We start from the raw sequence: 26,819 nt of genomic DNA, 5'->3' as shown, positions 1-26,819 counted from the left end.
AATACGTTCTAACAATAAAATATAATGACTTCTAAAGACTGAATGTTATTTTGCGAACCTCGTATAAGGTGCCCGGTTTTAGTTATAAACAGACTTTAGCTTCACGTTCATGTCCTACCATGATAACAGCCAAAAACATATTGCTTTTTTTTTACCGGTTTGTTTTCATTGGCAACCAAAGTATTTTTGTTTTGTAAACAAATTTTCGTCTAGTATTTTTATCCAGTTCAAATCGTTCAGCAATATTTTTGGCATATTAGGTGTACATCACATGGAATACTATGATTGAGAGAACATGATGTATGTTGACTGATTTTTATCATAGTACGAAGTACCAGGAGGTTACTCAGTTCCAAATAAAGATTACCAACGTCAAATGAGCAACATTTGACTGGTAATCAAGATTCATTTAATCCATGACTAACAAGCAACATCACAAGCGAAGTTGTAGCATGCAGTACTAGTAAGTCATCCCGGCAGTGGAGTACCGCAGTAGCACGGCATGTTTGCCATCAGCATTGTATTCAAACGAATCACGTGGTGTACCGTTCTCGTTCAAACCCGGGATTCGATCAATAGGGGAGTTCCAGTATAAAAAAACACATTGCAAATCATGCAAGTTCAACATTTTCAAACCAATATACTAAAACAGAAATGCTCAGAGATGCAAAAGAAGGATAGATATTACTTTTCACTATACACATCTCTGTTGATACTATCCCTCACATATTCTACTCCCAATTACTCCTGCATAAAATGGACTAGCCTCTTTTCATGTTGACATTTAGAGTAAAATCATGTGACAGGCTGTTAAAATTGGCTGTTGCCTTTTCGCCGGTCTGGAAAATGTGTTTAATTAGCTCTCATTCAAGCAACAATGCAGATTTCCCAGTGGGAGTGAAACTATTCGACTCTGCCACTAAAAAATAGGGGTGTTTTCAGCAAAAAACGAATAACCCTGGAATGCACACAACATATTGAATTTCGGAACAAATCGTGCATTACTTACAGCAGCAGAATACCACAGAAATGTCAGACGAAACATGAAAAAACTATATATTGTATTTCAGCCTGAACCCTCTATATTGCAATTCAAGGAATTAACCCCATATGTGCATCCATTTCCCACCTTGGTATCACCTACCCCTGAAAACAAACTCTTAATACCACGCTGAAGCGTTTGGTAATGAAAAGTAAAAAAAAAAACACCCTTTATGAATATCATGTTGCAAGCTCTGCTTTGTATGCAAATCAACTTAAATAGTTGGTGTCCAGTGGAGGGAGAAGTCAACAGTACTGTTGCCTCCTGAGAATCTACATCTTCAAACACTGCAAGCTTTGAAGTGCATCTTTAAACTAGTATTATAAAAACTCTATCATTCTGTTCTAATAGCTGAAACATATTCCTGTGAGTTTTCATTTGTCGAATGAACTGTTTGTCAAATACAGAATACATATATTTTAGAATAATTTTCTTTTTAAAATTTGGATGAAATGTTTTGCTTTTAATGTATTTTTTATATATTGTTTTTGATTTGATAACTTTGAACTAAACAGATTTTCTATTAGCTTCAGATCTTGATCAAAGTTAGACACCCAGTTCATAGGAGTGCTTATATTGATTTTCTGACATCTTGTTTTCTGTAAAGATTTTATTGGTAGGTTTGCAAATGTGTATCAGACTGTGCAATCTCTCCATGAGTTGGTTTTGAAACCCAGTATGGGATTCTGAGATACATTACCAAGGATATTATTACAAGATAAATCATTTGCTTCATTGAACACATACAACAATGCATATTTACATTGAGATCAGTGACCTTTGATGTGTATCACCAGTGATCAGTCAAGTAGAAACAGTCAAAATATTTTATCAGATTTTCTCAAGTTTTGCATGATATTTTCATACAGGACATCTGTTGTTCAAAGTCAGGGAAGACTTTATACTGATGAATAAGGTGACCAAGTTTGATAAAGTTTGGAATAGAATTAGTAAAGTTATTATGCACACAATCTCTCCATGAGTTGGTTTTGAAACCCAGTATGGGATTCTGAGATACATTACCAAGGATATTATTACAAGATAAATCACTTGCTTCATTGATCACATACAACAATGCATATTTCCACTGAGATCAGTGACCTTTGAATGTGTATCACCAGTGATCAGTCAAGTAGAAACAGTCAAAATATTTTATCAGATTTTCTCAATTTTTGCATGATATTTTCATACAGGACATCTGTTGTTCAAACTCAGGGAAGACTTTATATTGATGAATAAGGTGACCAAGTTTGATAAAGTTTGGAAAAGAATTAGTAAAGTTATTATGCACACAATAACAATTATTAACAACGACGACAACAACAACGACGACGACGACGACGACGACGACGACGACGACAACGACGACGACGACAACGACGACGACGACGACAGACAACATTTTTCCCTTAATATACCTTTCCCTTCCATCTTTGATGGTACGGGCAAGGTAATAAAACCAGTGAGATATAGTGATCACGATTCTCTAATGGGGACTATGAAAATAGTTTGAAAGAACTAATCGTGTCCATGGCCCTTATTTCATAAACAATTATACAATTCTATAAATATATATTACATAACTGTAAAAGTATATAACTGTAATAAAAATAAATAAATAATTAAATTAATAAAAATTAATAATAATTATGTCAATGAAATAAGATAACGTTTTAAGTGATTTGAAAGATATTCGGTTATTTTTAAGAAATAATGGGAAAGCGTGCCAGTGTTTTACATGTTATATTATGTTGAGTAATAGACAGACTTGTTTGAGGGATGAGGAGGTTCCAATTGGAGGATGCTTTTGTTGGGTAGCAATGTGATTGTAGGTTGAAATAATCACTGATATCATGGGCAGTGTGTTTATTTTTTAGAACAAAAGTGAAAAGACATGAATGGAGTTTGTTTATTTCAAGGATACCAAGTTGTTGAAATAGTGGTACGGAGTGAGCATAGAAATTAGAGAAAGTGGTACGCCAGACAATCTTTTTAGGCATTTAGTAAAGTGAATATTTCCCCAGATTTCGATACAGTATGTGAGGTGAGGTAGTATAATTGCACTGTAAAGTAACACAAGGACTGCTCTAAGAACATAATGGCGAATATGTGAAATTATACCAACTTTCCGTCAAATTTTGTTCTTACTTTTTCTATGTGTGATTTCCTCGTCATGGACGAATCAATTGTTACACCTAGTTATGAAGCTGCACAAGCGCCCTCAATAAGTGAACTATGTAGTTGTAGTTTGCATTGAATATTAATTGATTTGGGGAGAGTTTTAAAGATTATATAATTTGTTTTCTCTATACGAATTGTAAGCTTACCAGTCAGACCCCTTTGTTAAAGGGGAACCGATACTATAAATAAGGGTCAAGATTGCCACCATATTAGTATGCTAATCCGAACCAAGCCGCTCACATCTTGGCGGGAGCTCTGTGAAATGTGCCATTTACGATGTTTAGAGATCAGGCTGTGATTCCAAATACATTTCTACGGGGACATGAATATGTACGCTAGCGATTATACTCATCTGGTTGGGCTTTTGATGTATAAATGTTGTTATTTTCAGTCGAAACGTGCCGCGACCAGTAAAAACCACGAGTTTAAAATGGTGGCTAATGTATGCAAAATGCCTGTCAATCACAGTTTGAGTAAACGAAAATGTAAATCCCCTAGATGTTTATTCAATCTACAAAGCTTGTTGGTTTACAAACAGCATTATCGTTACGTAGTTTGTCGATGTCTAACCATCGGCAACACTGGGACATGACGATGTAAGACAGTAAACAATGTCAATAACACATTAGGTTACAGGCTTTCAGATATCCATTGCAATAACTGTAGAATTAGAAATCATTTGCGTGGTTTTAATTTCGCCGTGAGTCCAAAAACGCAAAATTAAAACAACGCAAAAATGTCCTGTTGGAATGTATAACACAATACCCAAGTCAAAACAACATTCACTCCTGACCCACAATCTTACGAATTTTACCGTAGTCATTGGCGCCTATTCAAGAGTACGATGTTTATTGTTGTTAGCGTGAATGGGTAAAGTTTCGCTTCGACAATGAGCTGTTATAACCTTAAAAATGTTAAATTAGTCTTCAAAAGGTCAGTTTATCATCGAAAACAACTAATGTTTTGATTTGAAAAAAAAACGTGCAGTCTTCCCATCAAAACCAGAGGTACAAGAACATTGGCAAATCTCTTCCGTGTTGGTAATTTGAACACGTTGGCATCACCGAGTATTTTGATTGGCTGATTACCGATTTGACCTATCAGGTGTCGAGCATTTGCATGCGACCGAAATCATTTGCTTACGATAAAACTAAATTGAAATTTACTTGCATTTCAGAACAATTCAATGAATTTACTTTTTGTACTATAATAATAAGTAATAATAATAATTGCGCTACCGTGATTATTTGCTACTAAGCAATGCAGTGTTTTTTTTTTAAAAACTTTTTCTAGGAACGCCAGAATGATGTTGGTTACTACTATGTGGACATTTTTCTTTTGATCGTACGGTAAAGACTTGTGTTTTCTAAGTGATGAAACTTTTTGTACAACTTTCTAGACAGTCTGGAAAAAAGAAGGGGTACAGTGAATAAGTGTCAGACTGCAATGAGCTGCAAATGGTAGTTGTGTAATACTGGTAGGCGTGCAGGAAATAACCGTTCTGTTAGAGGTTCCATGTTTTGGATATCAATAAGACATTGTTTTATTTTTCGCGAAATACTTTGACAGCTCAAAACCGCGAAATCAGATGTTTCCACAGCACACACCACAGAGTACAAGAAGTAAATACGCCATGCTTGAAATGCATGAACAACCAGGTATTGGCATAAGGAAATAAATCAGTTCTTGTTTCTGTATTTGACTGTAGGACGAAACGGCACCGAGACAACACGTCACAGGCAGTTCCAATTCATATCTTTTACAATAGATCGTTTTCGTTCATGCGTCGCATATATGTCCAGAAAATTTAATCGAGTGTGTGTGTATTTATATCTATGTTTGGATTCTAATTCTGGCCCTAAAAAGGGCCGTTTGTTGCTGGTGTCATGGACACAGATACATTTGCGTTGTAGGCTTACTCCCACAAATGCCCCATATACCATAAACCAGGTGGATTGACCGAACCAGTCTAACGACACAGTCCGGCATTACTTCTCTCCTTGTTACAATGAAGCCTTCAACACGCATCAGGTTTTGTTTACGCTTGAGGCATCACCCATCTTTCCATGCATTGCGCCTATCGAACATTGTCAAATATTTTTTAAACAATCCACAACTGACAGCGGCGTTATTGTTGCACAGACCGTCACCCAGCCAACTTTGCCTGTTCGTTGTAATGCAGGGTTGAAACAACGTCGATTTTATAATAAATACAACACTGGAGATTGGTCATTAAAATTGCATCTAGTAAATATACGTTCTGTTCTGTTTACCGATTTGTGCAGGGAATATGAAAACCAAAGTCCTGGACTTCGTGTTTTCACACATGTTATATTAGCATTCTGGAGGAGTAGTATGTATACAGAATGTGCATAGGAAGTTTCCTTATCAGGTTTACTGTATACGAGATCAGTGCCGTCTATAGACCGACGCAACGGAAACAGACAAAACTTGAGTCGGCAGATTTTCTTTGCGACCGTTTAGCAACAATCTGGTCGTGTGTATCCGGTGGACTGCTGCCTTTTCTTGTTGGCCATCATCAACTTGAATTAGTTCCGCGTCATATTTTTCCGACGATGTATATAAATTACCGAGTAAGAGATGTTTCAAATCATGGCACATGAAGACTGCTCTGTATTTGTTTGAAATTCAATTTCTATGTTAAACAACCAAATTGTAATCCGTTCTTAGAATGTTTATATCAGTTGTTGTTTTGTGGGATTAGCGGTACAGGGGGAAAAATAAGCATTCATTTACTCAGTGGACAGAGGCGGAGTTAATTACCCATGAGCACTTGGTGCAATCCAAGTGATTGAGCGGTTCCCCTTTAATCGTCATTAATAGAGTTTAAGTTAACATGGTGACTTTTATGCATTTATGCTAGTATCATTGGCAAAGTCAAAATAGTTCTATTGTTGATTTATTGATGTCATTAATATAGATAAGAAAGAATAATGGGCCCAAGATAGATCCTTGGGGAACACCGCACTTGACCGATTTAAAGAATGACATGCAATCATGGACATTTACGACCTGTTGTCGGTTTTCAAAAGGAAACAACGGTTAGCACAGGCTAAGGAACACCCAAATTTGTTGGGAATATACAAATCTTCAGTTCCATAACCATATAGTATATATGTTAGTTTGACTGTTATAAACCAATACCAATTTGCAAATTCAGAAAGTGCAGATTGCAAAATAACAGTAAGCTTTACAGAGTCACATCGTCAGTTCATTTGTTTCTCCAAGAACAATTTAATTGAATGTACTTGTGTTAATTGTCATGTTGTAAATGGTATACCAAAATAAATAGTTATAAATATAAAAATAAATCTTCGAAATGAACATTGAATACAATGGCGTTTTGGGTGCTTAGTTTGAGCTAAGCGTTCACTCATACTTCGTTAGCACATGATATATCTGGATGATGACATTTCTGGGTCTGGTTTCTTAGCCTGTGCATGTTTTCTTAGCACAGACTAACATGATATATCTGGATGATGAAATTTCTGGGTCTGGTTTCTTAGCCTGTGCATGTTTTCTTAGCACAGACTAACATGATATATCTGGATGATGAAATTTCTGGGTCTGGTTTCTTAGCCTGTGCATGTTTTCTTAGCACAGACTAACATGATATATCTGGATGATGAAATTTCTGGGTCTGGTTTCTTAGCCTGTGCATGTTTTCTTAGCACAGACTAACATGATATATCTGGATGATGACATTTCTGGGTCTGGTTTCTTAGCCTGTGCATGTTTTCTTAGCACAGACTAACATGATATATCTGGATGATGACATTTCTGGGTCTGGTTTCTTAGCCTGTGCATGTTTTCTTAGCACAGACTAACATGATATATCTGGATGATGAAATTTCTGGGTCTGGTTTCTTAGCCTGTGCATGTTTTCTTAGCACAGACTAACATGATATATCTGGATGATGAAATTTCTGGGTCTGGTTTCTTAGCCTGTGCATGTTTTCTTAGCACAGACTAACATGATATATCTGGATGATGAAATTTCTGGGTCTGGTTTCTTAGCCTGTGCATGTTTTCTTAGCACAGACTAACATGATATATCTGGATGATGAAATTTCTGGGTCTGGTTTCTTAGCCTGTGCATGTTTTCTTAGCACAGACTAACATGATATATCTGGATGATGAAATTTCTGGGTCTGGTTTCTTAGCCTGTGCATGTTTTCTTAGCACAGACTAACATGATATATCTGGATGATGAAATTTCTGGGTCTGGTTTCTTAGCCTGTGCATGTTTTCTTAGCACAGACTAACATGATATATCTGGATGATGAAATTTCTGGGTCTGGTTTCTTAGCCTGTGCATGTTTTCTTAGCACAGACTAACATGATATATCTGGATGATGACATTTCTGGGTCTGGTTTCTTAGCCTGTGCATGTTTTCTTAGCACAGACTAACATGATATATCTGGATGATGAAATTTCTGGGTCTGGTTTCTTAGCCCGTGCATGTTTTCTTAGCACAGACTAACATGATATATCTGGATGATGACATTTCTGGGTCTGGTTTCTTAGCCTGTGCATGTTTTCTTAGCACAGACTAACATGATATATCTGGATGATGACATTTCTGGGTCTGGTTTCTTAGCCTGTGCATGTTTTCTTAGCACAGACTAACATGATATATCTGGATGATGAAATTTCTGGGTCTGGTTTCTTAGCCTGTGCATGTTTTCTTAGCACAGACTAACATGATATATCTGGATGATGACATTTCTGGGTCTGGTTTCTTAGCCTGTGCATGTTTTCTTAGCACAGACTAACATGATATATCTGGATGATGAAATTTCTGGGTCTGGTTTCTTAGCCCGTGCATGTTTTCTTAGCACAGACTAACATGATATATCTGGATGATGACATTTCTGGGTCTGGTTTCTTAGCCTGTGCATGTTTTCTTAGCACAGACTAACATGATATATCTGGATGATGACATTTCTGGGTCTGGTTTCTTAGCCTGTGCATGTTTTCTTAGCACAGACTAACATGATATATCTGGATGATGAAATTTCTGGGTCTGGTTTCTTAGCCTGTGCATGTTTTCTTAGCACAGACTAACATGATATATCTGGATGATGACATTTCTGGGTCTGGTTTCTTAGCCTGTGCATGTTTTCTTAGCACAGACTAACATGATATATCTGGATGATGAAATTTCTGGGTCTGGTTTCTTAGCCTGTGCATGTTTTCTTAGCACAGACTAACATGATATATCAGGATGATGAAATTTCTGGGTCTGGTTTCTTAGCCTGTGCATGTTTTCTTAGCACAGACTAACATGATATATCTGGATGATGACATTTCTGGGTCTGGTTTCTTAGCCTGTGCATGTTTTCTTAGCACAGACTAACATGATATATCTGGATGATGAAATTTCTGGGACTGGTTTCTTAGCACAGACTAACATGATATATCTGGATGATGAAATTTCTGGGTCTAGTTTCTTAGCCTGTGCATGTTTTCTTAGCACAGACTAACATGATATATCTGGATGATGAAATTTCTGGGTCTGGTTTCTTAGCCTGTGCATGTTTTCTTAGCACAGACTAACATGATATATCTGGATGATGAAATTTCTGGGTCTGGTTTCTTAGCACAGACTAACATTTTTGACATCTTAGCTTGTGCTTTTTTTCTTCTATCCAATCATGGACAGAAATAACTGAAAAAGAAAAAAAACAAAAAACATCCAAGACGAAAAATGGTTTGGTACGAGTGTAAATATGTGTGCGTCAAATGAGGTGCATTTGTAAAGTATTTTTACACCCACCCGACAACCAACTGCTATGCCATACCACTGTCCAATTATCAATTTGTATTTAATGGTGAATGTAGTCTGACGCCATGACCAATATTTATCAATTAAGTTTCAGTAGGGGTGGGGGGTTGTGAAAAAAAACTAAAGGAATTAAGTTTTTTATCCGACATCGATCTGTTGACGTCGTCCCTAAGTAACTGTGTACCAAGTTTCATTGAAATGTGATGATTACTACTTGAAATATCAAAAGCTGAAAATTAATTAATTATGCAAATTAGGTAATTAATAGGTACTGATATTACGCTAAAAACTATCAGGTCTGTGCAGTGTTCTATGATATCTATGTACCAAGTTTTACTGAAATGTGATGATTAGTACTTGAGATATCAGTGGAACAGTCATGGAACAGCTAATAATCAACTTATCATTATGCAAAATAGGTAATGCATGGATTTTTACCAAAACCTAATCAAATCTGTGCATTGACCCAGATCATCTATGCACCAAGTTTCATCAAAAACAGATGTATGATTCTTGAGATAGCAGTGGAACAGACAGACAGACAGACAGACACAGACACAGACACAGACACAGACACAGACACAGACACAGACACACACACACACAGACACACTAACTGCAAAGACTCCAGCTGTCACTTTTTTAACCATATTTATTTGAGGAAAATCGCTTGATAATCAGCCAACACATGTCCAAGATCTGGTTCCAGCATGTCCAAATACCTGATTTTAGGTTATTTTTACATTAAAAATGGCCACAAGTCGTCCATCTTTGACCTAATCACAAAATCATCACATGTGCATAAGTGTTAATTATGTGCAAGGTTTGAAGTGAATTAGTTCAGGGGTCCAGAGTTGTGTGAGATACAGGTGATGGTATACATTTTAATATAAGTAGGGCATGATATATTATAATCAAAGTAGGTGGACAAAAATCCAGAAAAAATTCAAAGAGAGAGTCAAACCATCCAAGCTGCTTCCTTCTTCCTGGACATTTGGGTTGTGGTTCTGAGCCCTTGTGTCAGTAGGTCTATTACGTAAGTAAACCCCCCCCCCCCCAACCATCTGTTGATTGTAGATGGACCATTGGACTAAAGCTTGGCTGGCAAGTACACTGGGAGGTCCAGATGGTTTCTAGAGTAAACTGTTTTGTGCAGGTAGCACCAGAGTTTTTATAGATGGCACCATGCCCATGATGCTCATGCAGAATGAGGTTGTGGAAAACTGCATTGTATGTAATCTAATTCCATAAATTCAGACATTTGGGTTATTTTTACCTGAGATTTCCCTTTGCTGTTACAAACCTTAGTGACCTCAGGAGTGACTGAGTTAGATGAGAATGCCCCTGGTGTCTGTGGTTTGCAGTCTAATTTATTCCAGAACACCTCTCAGTTAAATCAGATCAAAGAAAACTCCTGTGTGCTGAGAGTATTGGAGAAGTATTAAAAATTAACAAGACATGAATATCACAGTCCCCGTTATTTAATTATAAAATACTTATAATAAAATAATACATGGACCATCTGCAAACAATTGAATTAATATGTACTCTATGTGGGTACAACTCATCATAAAGTGATTCCATGAAAACAATGTGATCCATATCATTGAAGTTTATAAAACTTACAGAAAAAACATTTGATTTTACAGTCTAATTCATTTCAGAGCTTCTCTACCACAAGTTCAATTTAGATCTGACTTTTGAGATATCATAATCAATATGCATGTTTTTCATTATTATATTAATAATCTTAATCTTTGGATTACCCCAGAGCAACTATGAAGCAAATTTCAATGAAATTAGAATTCTTGAACCAAAACTGAGCAGGTCTGTGAATTGTCCTAAAGAGGCCACGTACCAAGTTTCATTGATTTCAGTGGAAAAGCCAAAAATTGGCTCATCTTTATGCAAATTAGGTGATTAATATGCACAGATTTTTATTCAAAACAAATTAGGACTGTGCATAGTCCTAGAGCATCTATGTACCAAGTTTCATTGAAATGTAAAGATTAGCACTATAATACTGTTACAGTAATGATTGCCAAAAAAAACAAAAATGTATTAACCATGCAACTTAGGTAATTAATATGCATGAATATTAACCCAAAACGTATTAGGTCTGTGCATTGTCCCATGACATCAAGGTACCAAGTTTCATCAAAATACAATGAGTAGTTCTTCACTTATCAGTGGAATAGTTATGGAAAGCTTAACAATTAGCTAATTATCATGCAAATTAGGTGCATTAAACTGATCATGTCTGTACCCCAGAGGATCTATGTACTAAATTAGTATGGTTGTATAAACCAGTTTGTTTACTTAATCATACCTACCAGAAAATCCACGAAAATAATAAATTGCATTTATTACTCATTAGGCAGAGTAGCACGCTCACTGGAGGTGGGGAAGATCCGACGGCTGAAGTACAAATTTTTCAAAACAAAAAAGCAAAAATGGTCAAAAAACTGAGAGAAATCTTAAACTACTCGCTAACAAGAACTCTTGTCCTGGGATGCAACCAATCAGGTGACTCTTCAGGGACCAGGTGCCTCAAGAGTAGACCCCCATGAGCTCATCGACAGCCTTCACGTGTGAAGATGGAACAATGCAGGGCTCATTGGGAGAGTGCCGTTTGGCTGGGACAACCTATCTGGAGGATCCGGCCACTCCCCTGGGGACTCGACTAGAAGGTCCAGCAACATTGGGGACCAGACCTTCACTGGCCAATTGAGTGCCACCAGTGTCAGAAGGCGCAGTATCGCAGTTTCTCCAACACTTGGTGCACTAGTTGGAAGGGTGGAAAAGCATAAGCATCCATGGGACTCCCAGAGATCAATAGAGTGCCTGTGGCAAATGCGTTCCTCTCCAGGAGAGGCAACACGTACGTCGGGGGCTTGGCATTCCAGTGATTGGCAAACAGATCTATCTGGGGACCGTCCCAGAAACATAAAAAAAAAGGGGGATCTGCCACTTGGTGTTCTGAAACCAAAAACGTCTTGAGAGAGCGTCCGGGGCACTGTTGCATATCCTAGGAAGGTAGTGAGCCATTAGCTCAACTTGGTTCCAGGCACCAAAGGAGGATCTCCTCCGCTAGCTTCGACGTGGGAAAATGCGTTCCCCCCTCCTTGTTGATGTAATAAAATAATAACTTTATTGAAATCGTATCCACAATGGGGTATTGATACATACAATAAAGGTAATGTGTATAAAAATAATGACAAAACAAAATTACAGATATAACTAAAACTACTAGAATACATAACAGTTAGGGAAAAGAAGATAATTTATATATTAAAAAAAAAGGACATGTACAATGTATGGTAAAAAAGAAAAAAATGTTTCTTTGTTATGAGGCAGCTGGTAATCCTTTTTTTAAACTGTCTTCCCTCATAATAAAGCAATGGTAAATAAATTTACTTAACTCTTTTAATATTTGTTTATCTTTTAATTTTAGTATGTTTATAAAATTTTCATAGTCAGAGTACATTTGTGTAATTGTCCTGGAGTATGTTGTGTTTGTTGTAGAGGTCATCTCTCTTTTTTTTGTAGTAATTGCATTGTATAAGGAAGTGTGTTTCATCTTCGATCTGACCACTGTTGCATATTAAGCATTTTCTTTTGTTCAGATCAATATTTTTATGTCTTCCTATTTCTATTTGCAGTGTATGTGCACTGATTCTTAGCTTGGTCATCGCCGACCTGTGTTTTGGATTAATAGTTTCCAGATAATTTTCAAAGGTGAAATCTTGTTTTATTTCTCTATAGGTTCGTAGTTTATTTTTGTGGTTTCCGCCTTTGTTATCATCATGTAGTGATTCCTTGACATTTTTTTGATATAGCAGTTGCAATTTTTCTTTAAATCTGAAGATTAGATTGTCATGGTTATCACTGTTTTTATTCCATACATCACTCATGTTTAATAATTTGATTAGATGTATGTATGACACTAAATGTTGTCTGTTCGAAGCAGGACTCTGTGGTGATGTGTGACCTTCTGAAAATGTTTCAGAAACAGTAATACGGTCTGCAACTAATTGATGTGGCGGCCCACATACATGGACGGCCACGTCCCTCGGACTTTTAGGTCCACCAGATGGCCGCCCCACCCTTTGAGCGACGCATCCGTAATGAGAGTCAGCGAGGGAGCCGCCGGATCTAGGGGCACTCCTCTCTCCAAGTCCCGAGCATCCCTCTACTAATGGAGGGTTGCCTGGGCTTGGTCCGACAATTGAACCCTGAACGTCATGTTCCGCTTGTGGGCCTTGCGGCCAAGTGAATCGGACAAGGCAGGAGAGCTGCTGACGGAACTAAACAATGAACTGAAGTCATATTGCCAATAAGGCACATCAGTTCATGCATAGAAGCCGATCCGGTCGACAGGAGTTGGCTGGCGAGCTCAGAAAAAACTAGGTTGTGGGACAGTACGAGGTTGGACTAGAGAATATTTATTTAAAAGCCCAACTCGTGGAGGAGCGTTTGCGTTAATAGCACATGCTTCGCTAACACCTCCCTGTCTCAGTTGTGCAATGACCAGTCGTTGAGGTAGGGGTTCAGATAAACTGACAACTGATGGAACAGCTGGGTCACCTCTGTCTTAACATACCCTGTTGAAGACGTACAACGACGTGCATAAACTGAAATGGAGGGTGGTAAACTCGTAAACTTTGCCCTCTAAGGAGAATCTGAGATACCAGCTGCAAGAGTGGTGAATGGGGATGTAGAAATATGTGTTGCTCAACGCCAGCCAATCGCCCGAGTGCACTGACAGAAGCACCAAAGACTGTGTTTTCATCCGGAAGCGATTGAGCTCCACAAACCCGTTAAGCCGACTGAGGTCTAGGACAGGACACCATCCCACAAACTCTTGGGAACAAGGAAGATGTGGGAATATAACCCTAGATCTAAATGGGGGTTCTCCACTAGGCACACCACCCCTTTCTCCAGAAAGCTAGCTACTTCCTGCAGGGTCGTCTCCGCCTTGACCTCATCCCTCGGTAGAAGACCAGAGGAGGAGTCAGAGAAGGAGGAGACTGGAAAGGACTCTGATACCTCCAAGATTCCAGGGGTTGGAAACTCTCCTGCGCCTGCTGGTGTGTGCTGCTTGAGGCACGATCCAACAGGAAGGAGGGGACGGGGGTTCAGAGCTAGAGTTTCCCGAACTCCAGCCTCCAGTGCAGGAGGACAAAGACGGGGAGGCTGAGCCTAAAAACTATGGAGGGGGGACCCCAGGCCGCCGATGAAGCCTTTAGGGTAGAGATGCAGGTTCGTGGGCACTTTGGAGTGATTATTTTTTTTTTTGCTTTTTATTATCTAAACAGTCTTGGCTATAGACTGTTAAAATTTTGTAGAATTGTGAATAGTGGAACATACTCAAAAAAACGATTTTTAAATATAGATAACAGGTGCAAACATTCTCTCTTTTGAATGCTTAGCAAGATTTAGCAAGGCTGTACATAAATAGTAAAAAAGAAACAATGTGAAAAAAAGAAATGACAGGATCTCCATATTATGCACTATATTTAACTTTTAACAAAACGATAATACATTTAAATTTGGAACTGTTACAGCCATTTTAATTATGAGCATTAGCAAACTTCTCACTGAGTGAATTGTTATGCAAATTAGCAATTATCTCAGCTACTTTTTAGTGCACATCCCAGAACTTTAAAAAAAAAATAGCTCCTCGACGCTTGTCTCGCTACCATGGGAAAGAGAGATTTTTCACTCATTGAAACAGACGCATCGCTAGCTGCGGCTAGGGACTTCCCCTTTTTAGAGAGACGCATACCAGCCTTCAACCCCAACATAAAGTGCTCCCACGATCAAGAATCCTACAGATGGCAAATTCCCTGGGGAAAAAATCCTGAGCCCCGTTTGTGACTATAGCAAAAATTTCAACACATGTGCTTTGGGTCCCAAACAGGCAGCTCTAAGTGGGAAGATGAACGTATCTTATGTGCCAAATCTAGTCGTCACATCCTTTAATGATTTAGGCATGATGCAAGGAAATGAAATCATGAAAAAACAAGAAAATTCACCCCACCAAATCTGCGCTGGCGATACAACAAAAACAGATGAGATCTGAGGCCCTTTTAATGGAAAGCCCTTACCGTAATGTAGAAACTGCTATTGTCGATTGTCAAAGCACACTAGATTTCTACCAAATGCAGTAAATACTGTAATCTGCCTCTTTTGTTACATAAACGCTCAGCGAAAAAATATATCCCTGTGGTAGCATCGACCTCCTAGGCAAGGCCTTTTTCCTAGAGGTGATGTAGTAAACTTCAATGAAATAGGATTATGCATATTATACAAATTAGGCAATTAGTATGCTTGAATTTCAACCCAAAACTAAACAGGTCCGAGGCATTGTTCCTAGGCACTTGTATTCTAAGTCTAAGGCAATAATTGTTTTTTGAGATATATAACCCAAAACTTGTCAGGTCTGTGCATTATCCAAGAGCATAGCAAGTTTCAGTGAAATCTGACCAGCAGTTTTTGAGCTAATAGAACAGACAAACATGCATGCATGCAAAGACATCAAAAATACCACCTCTCGTGTAATGCAACCCTCAACAGAGATCAGCTGACTTAGTGTAAATAAACAGCCTTCAAATTCAGAGCTACTATGAAATTGTTTAGCACACTGCCTCATGTAGTGTGGCAGGACCATCTGGAAAGGTTGTAAGTGAAACGTAAGAGGTGAAATGTCCTGAATTTCCTGATTCCTTCAGAACCAGAAATAGGCGAGCCTTAAAACCAGAATTTGTTTGCTATGCAGATTGCTCACTTGATAGCAAGGATCACTTTTGTCTGGACTGCTTTTGGCTTTACTGGATCCATTAGCACTGTCCCTGGATGTATTGATGATATCTGAGGGGTAGATGGCTGAAAGGAATGCAATAACACTACTCTACCACTGAGAGTTCAGGAACAACACCCATTTCTTCCAAAGATAATAACCAAATATTAAAGTACATTGCCAGTTCACAATATCTGTTGCTGAATAGAATGTGGAACTGGAGACACAGCTACAGCAAGTAAAACCACTTAGCTCCAGAGTGCACTACTAATATGGTGCGATAGAATTTTACAGTTTTCAATGCGAAGACAGGAAAGGCAAAAAAGAACTCAAATTGTATAATGGTGCTACCCATGATTACCAGCATTGCCAGGCAATATCTAAATATTATGCAATTAGTGGTAGTAATTGACTTTGTTTTACAAAGTAATCAAGATTGCTTGATTGCTAATTTCTTGACAAAACGTGGGTTTTGTTATAAAATCCCTAAAATTGTTGTTTTTAACATCATACTGATATAATAGATTTAGAATGGTGAAATGAATGACATACACACACTTAAATGACAGCGACAGTGTCACTAACTTTTACCTGTATATCCAACTGTTGCTTTCTGTGTTTAAATTCCAATTTTCCATCGATTTGTCTTTCTGATAGCATTTGTACAAACAGATATTTGGCTCTGATGGCAGCATAAGACTGGAATGAGTTGTAGCAACGCTGCCGCTCAGCAAGCATTTGCGAAAATTTCTAAAAAAGAAAGAAGGTGTTTTTTTCCCTGAAAGCACTTACTGATATATTTAGGAGTTGATCTGGGTGGGAAAACTTCATTTTTCCGGAGAACCCTCGCTCTGACAACATAGTAATGAAATACCATTTGGCACGCACTGCTATAGATTGACGAAATCTCACATAAGCCCTCCTCCTCTCAGCCAGCATTTGCTCAAATTTCTGGAAGAACAAGATATCAAATGTGCTTGTGCTAGTGTCTATCTCATTATGACTGAATTGTGTCGATAAATCTCCAACTGGGTATCAGCCAATATAGGATGTAAATAAATTTAGTCAAAATAAAAATGTTTTTATTGTATTAGGTAACAGCGTTGTTTTAAACAAAAGAAAATTTGTATGATGCAAATGTTGAACCATATCGAAAAAATTCAAAAGTTAATGAGATAGTAATTGAAAATATTCGGTTTTATTGGCTTGTGAACATAGAAGCCATCCATGTGCACCAATACACATGCATGTGTGAACACATCAAACAGAATCCCATACTAAAGAAAATCTTTGCATTGGAAATCTCATGTGCATGCTGTTATTCTAATGTTCAGTGATTCTCATATCAGGAATCATAGACATGCAGTGTTAATTCTAACATGTGACCAAGCATTGCGCATATGGGAAGCACAAATGTTGGTCCAAAACAAAACAGCATGCTAGTGCATGTGCAAAAAGTTCACACAAGCAGTGCAAGGAGAGCCATTTAGTGAAAATTAGCAGGTTAGCACAAATGGTAAAGTGTTTAATGAAGTCAGAGAATTTAGAAGGGAAGGGAAGGATGGAGGGCTTGTAGAGAAACAATATATTTTACTAACAGAGTTGCATTTACAGAACACAATACAATACAATTATCAACTTTTAGAATCATCACTAAGGAAAAACCTTTACAATCTTTAGTAAGAACAAGTTGTAAACATTATATCTATATTATTAATGTTGAATACAAAGTACCATATATATTATGGTCAAACTTGCTATACAAAATACCATGCTACTATATACTATGGTCAAACATAGTGCTATATACATCAAAATACCATGCTACTATATACTATGGTCAAACATAGTGATATATACATCATGATACCATGCTACTATATACTATGGTCAAACATAGTGCTATATACATCATAATACCATGCTACTATATACTATGGTTGAACATAGTGCTATATACATCAAAATACCATGCTACTATATACTATGGTCAAACATAGTGCTCTCTACATCATGATACCATGCTACTATATACTATGGTCAAACATAGTGCTATATACATCATGATACTATGCTACTATATACTATGGTTAAACATAGTGCTCTCGACATCATGATACCATGCTACTATATACTATGGTCAAACATAGTGCTCTCTACATCATAATACAATGCTACTATATACTATGGTTGAACATAGTGCTCTCGACATCATAATATCATGCTACTATATACTATGGTCGAACATAGTGCTATATGCATCATAATACCATGCTACTATATACTATGGTCAAACATACATGTAGTACTCTCTACATTATAATACCATGCTACTATATATTATGGTCAAACATAGTGCTATACACATCAAAATACAATGCTACTATATACTATGGTCAAACATAGTGCTCTCTACATCATATTACCATGCTACCATATACTATGGTCGAACATAGTGCTATATACATCAAAATACCATGCTACTATATACTATGGTCAAACATAGTGCTCTCTACATCATAATACAATGCTACTACTGGTATATACTATGGTCAAACATAGTGCTCTCTACATCATAATACCATGCTACTATATACTATGGTCGAACATAGTGCTATATACATCATAATACCATGCTACTATATACTATGGTCGAACATAGTGCTATATACATCAAAATACCACAGTCACAAGTGATAATAAAATAAATGCAATAATAAATTTTCGGTTTCAAATACCCCGGAAAAGTGTTCTATGTTCAAATTTTGAACAAAATCTACTTTGGTTCATAAAATATTAAACTATATAATTTGAAATTATTGTAGCGGATTAGCAGTGCTCAGTAGGGTCAATTTGACGTAGAGTGCTACACAATTCATAGCAAATGAATAAACAGATGTGTTGTTCTAATCATTTATTTAAACAATAAATGACCTGCGAACCCATAATGGGCGAAAGCTCATTTTGTGCGACATATATGTACGAGGAGTGAGCCCAGTACATATATGGAGCACAAAGTGTGTTTGAGTCCATTATGGGTTGTCGGGGAGTTCATTATTGTTATTATTTTGTAGCGTTGTCATTACCAGTGGATTTGCTGCCTCTACAAAGCGGAAACATTTTGAAAAAAAATCTACAGTGAACGGCATAGTTTCACAGTCGCTGAATCTGAATAATTTAAAATGTCTTTCTGGAAATTGTTTCCACAATCTAATATAGCAAACTATTAAAGAAAGAAACTAGTTTTAATCCATCAAATATTATTGTATTGAACTCATTTACATTGCGAGTGAATGAGTGACTGGTGTGGAGTAGCATTCCAGTGATCGCCTGATCGAACGGCACACCGTGACTGGTACGCCGTATCGGTGTCCACCGCGGCCTTGCACTAACACTACGCTAGATTGTCGCCGTGGTCCAGCTGGATCGACTATGCGTAGGAGTGCTTACCCCATCCCACTAGTGTTTTCAAACAATCAAGGTAGATATTATTTGCAGCTGTGTAATAGTTATTTTAAATTCCACGTGAGGGCGGGGATTTGATGAATACTTTGAAGCCAAACGAAACTTACAGGCGTAGCAGGTGAACAAACCCGACCAGAAAGCTAGTGGGTGTTAGCCATCCTAGAAGGAGAAGCAACAGTGGAACCAACAGTGATTTTTATCTCACTGTATAAATAAACAGATACACACCTGAGAAGACGGGTACTTTCATTTATTTATGCTCAGATTAGTAATACAATTACTACATGTAGTACTACTAGTTTGAGATTTATGCAAGCTGTGCCTAGACTGTTACATTTAGGGGGAGTCGACGCCGAGGAAATACAAGTCACGTCGGTCTTTCATCGATCTTGTTTTGCAAATTTTGTGGTACTACTTACTACAAAAACAGAAAAAAATTCATCTCTCTGTACTCGTAGACATACATTGTACCCCCCATTTCAATTATCGCACTTGCTTGGATAAATAATCCTCGGTTAACCTCACTTCATCAACACGATAGGGCGATCTAATCAGGAGGCCACCAGGACAGCGGCATCAGTTTCAGAATCTAGAAGCGTGCGTACTAGATGTAACACTTCGACCGAACCCGTGTTAGCGTACAGAGCAGACGACGATGCCCTCACAATATTGTCTGATTTCGATATTGAAATCTGCTGTTATTGGTTATGGACCGTTTTATTTGATGCCGATTTTGGTAATAAATACTTGTTTTCTAACAATTTCTCTTCTTTTTCAATAGTTTCTTTTTTATTCGTTTTCGAAAACAACATTGTATTCTTATCCATGGGACAGGACCTTGATGCTCAATAATTTTAAAACTAGCGCCGAAGGCGCATATTAGTTTTTATGTTTATATAAGAGATTGCATACTTACCTTTGGTTAATGAAATTTTAATTTCATAAACAAATGGGATAATTGCCAATTATCATATATACTGGTTAAATAAAATCGAAATAACAGTGGATAGCTCCCGTAGGGGGCGTCCTTCCCCTGTCATCTGATTTGCATACTTCCAGATCTTTTTGACCACGATATTGATTCGTAGCTATTTATCTGGGGTGGTCTTGGGTGGGAAGGTAAGTATGCAATCTCTTATATAAACATAAAAACTAATATGCGCCTTCGGCGCTAGTTTTAAAAGTTTATTACAGAGTATTGCATACTAACCCCTTTGGTTAATGAAATTTTAATTTCATAAACAAATGGGACAGATTACCAGAGAATATCTCTTGGCAGATAAATACTACCCCACCTGATTATGGAATTGAAAAAATTCCATCCCCCTAACTGTATAACTCCCGCTAACTGAATAATTCTTGCAGTTGCGGGAAGTTACATGCCCTATTGTTTTGTTACAACTTGGCCTGTCACTAGGTAGCCTAACGAGTGTAGGCCCTGTGACTCGGCCGCTAGGTCTTTCAGGTAATAAGAGAGAAAAGTGTTGCTAGTTTTCCAGGACCCGGCTGCTAGCACCTGGGCTAAAGAAGCTCCGCTAGCAAATGCCAGTGTATTACCTATGCCTCTTAAGTCATGCATCTTGGCAGTGACTTTGCCTGCCTCTGTGCTCAAATACTTATCACTATAAGCGTGGTAAACTGTCTCTTTTACCCATCTCGCTAACGTGAATTTCGACGCCGCTGAGCTTTGTTTACCTTTTTGGTAACAAACGAACATCGACCTTTGACCCCTTCTGACCCCGGAAGTACGTTTCGTATAATAAGCTAGCGCACGTACCGGACAAAGAATTCTGTCTTGTTTTTCATTGGAAATATTGCTCAGTGCCGGGATAACGATCGGAGTTGCCGTCTCGTGCAGTTTCTGATTTTTTCCTCTGAATTTTACTGATGTCATTAAAATCGCTTTATCGGGATAAAACACCGTAAAATTGTCTTCAAATGACAGAGCGTGTATTTCGCTAACTCGCCTCCCTGAAGCGAGTGCTAGCAGAAAAACAGTCTTTTTCGTCCAGTCCTGTAGTGACGCCAATTCCTTCGGTTCGTATGGGAATTGTCGTAGCGCTTCAAGGACTACTGACAAGCTCCATGCAGGTGCTTTGTACCTCTCAATGGGGCCCGCCTGTGTAATAAAGCCCTTGAACAGATCGGAGATTGTCGGGTCATCCGAAATGTTTTTGCCTAGGCTTAGTTTGAGTACAGAGTTGATCGCCGATTTATAGTTTTCTACTGTCCCCGGTTTCAACTTTTTTTCGTTTATCAAATAAGAAAAAAACTCCGCTACTTGGGGCAAAGAGGGACAGAGTGGATGTATATCCCCTGCAAGACACCAATTACAAAATTTTTCCCAGTGGTATTGATACAATCCATTTGAGGAATCCCTAAGCCCGGCCGTCGTTGTTTGCGACACTTGGCTTGAAAACCCTTGCGCAATTCTAAATTGCTGGATAGTTTCCACACGTGAAGTTGGTACAGCTCCGGGTTGGTTGGTGTATAACCGCCGGGTTGTGTCAACGTGATTTCTTGTGGCAGGCTTCTCGGATGGTCCGTTAGCAGAGACAGCAGTAACGGAAACCAAGTCTGAGACGGCCAGTTCGGTGCCACTAGAATCATGTGCGAGTTCTCCGATTGTTCCAGTTTTTGTAACGTTCGGTGGATCAATGGAAATGGTGGGAATGCGTAACTGAACATTCCGCCCCACTCCATCTGAAGTGCGTCCCACATCAGTGACTGTTTGTCCGGATAACGCATCACAAAAACGGGACGTTTTTTGTTTTCCGGTGTTGCAAACAGATCTACCTGGGGTTCCCCCCACATGTCGAACACTAGGTTTACTGCCGTCTGTGACAGCTCCCATTCTGTGTCGTCGTAGGGTTTCCCCCGGGATAGCGAGTCCGCTACACCGTTTTGGACTCCCGGTATATGTTTGCACATCAGCTCGACTTTGTTTTGTGCACACCACTTTAGCACTGCTACAGCATGGTCGTTTAACGACTGTGATTTCGTTCCCCCTTCCTTGTTGAGGTAAGCTACTACAGTCTGATTGTCGGATCTTATTAACACGGCCTGGTTTTTTACCGCTTTTTTGAAGGATTGCAGGGAGAACTGCACCGCTAGCATTTCCAGTCGGTTTATGTGAAATTTCCTTTGTTTTTCGTTCCACTGACCGTGTGCAATCCCGTCCATGCAGTGCCCTCCCCAGCCCGTCATGGATGCGTCCGTCACCAACGTTACTGTCGGTTTCGCCTTGTCCATGGGAATCCCCGCCGTGAGGTTCTTGAGGTTGCCCCACCACGGAAGTGATTCCAGAAAGGCCGGTGTGAACAGTACCGGTTTTTCGTATTTTATCCCGTCCTTTGATAGTCGCATTTTTAACTGTGCGTCTAACACTAGGCGTTGGATCGGTCTGGACTGTAGTGCCGCTCTCGGTACTAAGCCCCTCATCGAAGTTAACATCCCCACTAGTCGCATTACCTGGCGTAGTGTGGCTTGTTTTTGTTTTAGAAATGATTGTATCATTTTTTGTACATTGTCGATTCTGTGCTGGGCTGGTCGGATCATGCCTTTCTCCGCATCCAGTTCCATGCCCAGAAAGACTATTTTCTGCGTCGGTATTAATTCTGATTTTTCCATATTTATCAGAAAACCTAGCTTTAGCAGTAGACTGACAGTCCGCTCGGTTGATTGACAAATCAGGTTCCGATTTTGACTTTTTATCAGCCAGTCGTCTAAGTAGGGATTGACGTCTGCTGCGTTCTTGTGCAGTAACGCCACCACTGTGCGTAGAACTTTTGTAAACAGAAGTGGGGCTGGCTGACGTCAGGCCGAAAGGTAGGACGGTGTACTGATACGTTACATCGTTCACCACGAATCGTAACAAGCGCCTGCTTTCTGTGTGTATTGGTATGTGCAGGTAAGCGTCGGTCAAGTCGAGGGACATCATCCAGTCCCCTTTTTGAATTGACGCTCTCACTAGTGCCGGAGTTAACATTTTGAACGTTTATTTCTTCACAATTTTGTTCAACTCCTTTAAATCCAGCACCAGCCTGTACCCACCGTTGGATTTCTTGACGGGAAATAACCTCGAGATGAAAATTTTTTTCGGGTTTTGTACCCGCTGAATTACCTTTTTTTCGAGTAGTATTTCCACGCTTTCTTTCAGTATTGTTGACTGAGTAGAGCCCGGTTTCCCGGTTCTTTTATCAACGGTATTCGATACCCGTGTGTTATTATCGATATCACATACGGATCGTTTATCGTTTCTTTCCACCGGGGAATACATTTCTGCAGACGCAGTGCCACCGGCGTCGAGGGACTCACCAACCCTCGGTCGCTTGTGGCGGTATACATTGACATCGCCGATTTCTCCATTTCCCCCTGGAGTGAATGCGGCGTTATATCCCCGTTTAACGTCCTTCCCCCCCTTTTTTTCAAACCTGGAGGGGAGTAGGGACTCTGCCTTACGGGTTTCTGTTTTTTCACCGGTCGATGCGTCATTTTCCCTAGGTCCACGCATTCGGCCGGTTGTTTGTTTATACGATCGCCCACCGACCTGAGGTGCGGCCGACCGTGTTTTTGTTGTGCACGATTGAGTTCCCGCCATCCTGGGCACTGAACAAAATCGCTTAATGCACGATGTTTTGCACGACTTGGTTCCCGCCGACCTGGGCACTGAACCGAATCGTTTAATGCAAGTGGTATATGTGTAAGGGGATCTGTGGTTTGATTTGTTTGACAAAAATACTCGGAGACTTGAGTAATATTTGACATGTTTAATCGCACCTTGTTTTGATACATTACCATATTTGCTGACGTATAGTCAGGAAGACTTTTTAGTGTTACCAGTCTGTTTCGAGAATTGTTTATTCTGTCGCTGCTGGTCTCCACTTTTTCCTTTTGCCTGATTCGGGTTTGCCTTTGCGTTTCCCTTGGGCTGACCCGTAGTAGCTTGGTTAACTGGCTTCGCCTTGGTCGCGATGCTCTGCTTGTTATTAGCGGCTTGCTTGGCTTTAAAGGCGCCTTCGATCATCACACGGTTAACTTTTGCCGCTGCTTTCTCATCCAACTTAGAATTCACAGCGCTGAGTTTTCCGTCGAATAATTTGGTCCCTCTGAAATCGATCGTCGCCAATTCGTTCTTGATTTCAGCGTTGGCGGCTGTCTTTAGCATAGCGGACCAAACTGCTGCACGGCGAGAGTGTTGAATAGTCGCTCGTAACTGGAGATGACTCTGTATTATGTCAGCGTCGACGACGTTAGTAGCGACCAACAGCGGCTCTAATGTGCTAAACAGTTCATCCTTGGTGATGTTGCCTGTTTTGAATTTCGCTAACTGAATTTGTGTAGTAGTAGTGAAAAATTCTCTATGGCTTAATGCAAGAGAAGTGTCCCAAACGTTGTTTTCCAATCTACATAGCGTTGACTGGGACAGGCAATACGGGATGTAAACTTGTGGTTTGCCGAGTGGATGTTTCGTTATACTTCCTTCGGCGACCATTTCCCGGACGCATGGCTCAGTTCTGGTCGTTGTACGCCGAGAGGTCGTTCGTGCAGGCTGGCGTCGGTACCAACCGGTGTTTTCCACTCATCAGCGGGCGGTATAACTTTTTGGTAGCGTCTGCTCCAATCGTCCCGGTTAGTCCCCAAGAAGTCGTCCTTGGTGGCTGTAGCGGTTTTCTCGGTAACTTCACGATCCCATTTGCCTCCTCCGATCACGCGTTGTGTTATAGCAGCGCCCTGTGTCAGTCGGGGAGACCATGGTATCATTGCTGAAGTCGCAAAAGTGTCCTTCTTCGGCAGTGTAGACAAACCGATCGAGAAACATGGGGCGTCCGCCATCGGTGGAATCGGTAGAGGTAAGATTTTCTTGACCATAACCGCACCTTTCGTGATAGCATCGGAGCGGATTTTGAATTCGGGGTCCTCCTTGACGGTATCACTCGCTGTTGTGGTTTTCGACGAGCCGGCCTCCCCCGCGTTGCTTGTAGCATCTTCAGTAGAAAAAATCACGCCTGCCTCAGCCAGTGCGTCTTCAACATTTTCTCGCACCACTGTTGTGTAGGATTTTTTCTTTTCCGCCTGGAGAGCGCTGATACTCCATGCTTTTGGTGGTACCTCTTCGTCTACTGGGTTTTCCAAAACTTTAATTTTTCTGGTCAGTAGATCCAGCTTGTTCTGTAAATGAGCTATAACACTTTGCTCATTGTCAGTCTCCTTTGGACGTTTTTGGTTGGGTTCGTCTGCCAATAGTTCGTCCTCAGTGTTGGTAGATACCAATGAAACCGAAGACTCCTCCAAATGACGTTTTTTGGATTCCTTCTTTCCTGATTTTCCCGTTGACTTGCGTAGGCGGGAATCCCAGTTCCAAGTTTCTATCGGCCAAGCGAAGCAAACACCGCAGTTGATGTGCCCATTACATTTTCTGCCACATGGAATGCAAATACGGTGATCACTGTAAGTGAGCATCGATATATGGCACTCTTCACACTTTCGTCCGAAAGTGTTTGAATCCGAAGTGCTGGGATGAACGGTGTTCAACTCTCCGGTATCCATATTTTCCGCCATCTTGAAACTGAAGGCGGGCTTTTGAGTTTCGTTACTAAAACTACAATTTTTTACTCAAGGTGACTAAGTACGAAGTTCTTGATGTCCACAAGAGCTTCCTGACACACTAATAGTTCGGTGGCTGTGTTGATGGGTGGTAACAATGTATTTCCACCGCAAAAACAATGATATTTTGGCAAGCCCAAATTTCAACCGTGAATCAATCTCGTGGTTAAAAATGGAAGTATGCAAATCAGATGACAGGGGAAGGACGCCCCCTACGGGAGCTATCCACTGTTATTTCGATTTTATTTAACCAGTATATATGATAATTGGCAATTATCCCATTTGTTTATGAAATTAAAATTTCATTAACCAAAGGGGTTAGTATGCAATACTCTGTAATAAACTGTAATACATTATCGCGAATAATCTGCTGCAATGACGTCATAAAATCCAGTGGTATTGATAATGCTATAATATATTTATCATTACGTCTGTTTCAGATGTCAGATGTTTTTTTTGAGCTATTCAAATATATATAATAGCATGCTATTGTATTATATATCAAGTAATGTGAAGTGAACAAGGTACCTTAACAACAGCTGTAAAATTCTTAATTTCTTGTTTAATTCTCACAAATCTGTCTTGAGACTCTTTGTACTGTCTAGTTATTTCTGCTGGATCTCCATTTCTGTTAAAAGAACAGCTTCATGTCAAACATTCACTGCAGGTAGTAGTGTTGTATATATCATAAAACTATTTCATGACAGATTCACTCGCTGACACATACAACTCATGTCTCATGAAGTCTCATAGTTCCTATCTATATTTGAATTAACTTGAGGGCTCAAAAGGGAGAAGGAATAACTTTAAAGAAAATCAAGATATGAAACAGCTGATATGAAAATAAAACCAACAGGGCTGCCAGTTAGACATTTTGAACCAAACTGCATGTTTTAATAAAACAAGTCATTGT

The 26,819-nt window shown here is 39.3% G+C and overlaps 1 protein-coding gene across 3 annotated transcripts in view; it reads right to left on the bottom strand.

Moving 5' to 3' along the window:
* Window positions 1–26,819, bottom strand: part of LOC100375430 (structural maintenance of chromosomes protein 6-like) — a 128,138-nt gene that overhangs the window by 17,601 nt on the left and 83,718 nt on the right. For 2 of the 3 annotated variants that reach the window (XM_085502548.1, XM_085502563.1), the window contains exons 21-22: window positions 26,435–26,534; window positions 16,628–16,786 (exon numbers count right to left, since the gene is read on the bottom strand). In XM_085502548.1, the coding sequence (XP_085358674.1) occupies window positions 16,628–16,786; window positions 26,435–26,534 (259 nt within the window). Of the gene's footprint in view, window positions 1–16,426; window positions 16,586–16,627; window positions 16,787–26,434; window positions 26,535–26,819 lie in introns of all 3 variants that reach the window. The other variant, XM_085502557.1, reaches the window with a different exon arrangement.

Source organism: Saccoglossus kowalevskii, chromosome 1, assembly GCF_978046115.1.
Source record: "Saccoglossus kowalevskii chromosome 1, keSacKowa6.1, whole genome shotgun sequence".
NCBI classification, from domain to species: Eukaryota; Metazoa; Hemichordata; class Enteropneusta; family Harrimaniidae; genus Saccoglossus; species Saccoglossus kowalevskii.
The sequence above is the reverse complement of the archived record's forward strand: the minus strand, read 5'-3'. Positions and strand labels throughout refer to the sequence as shown.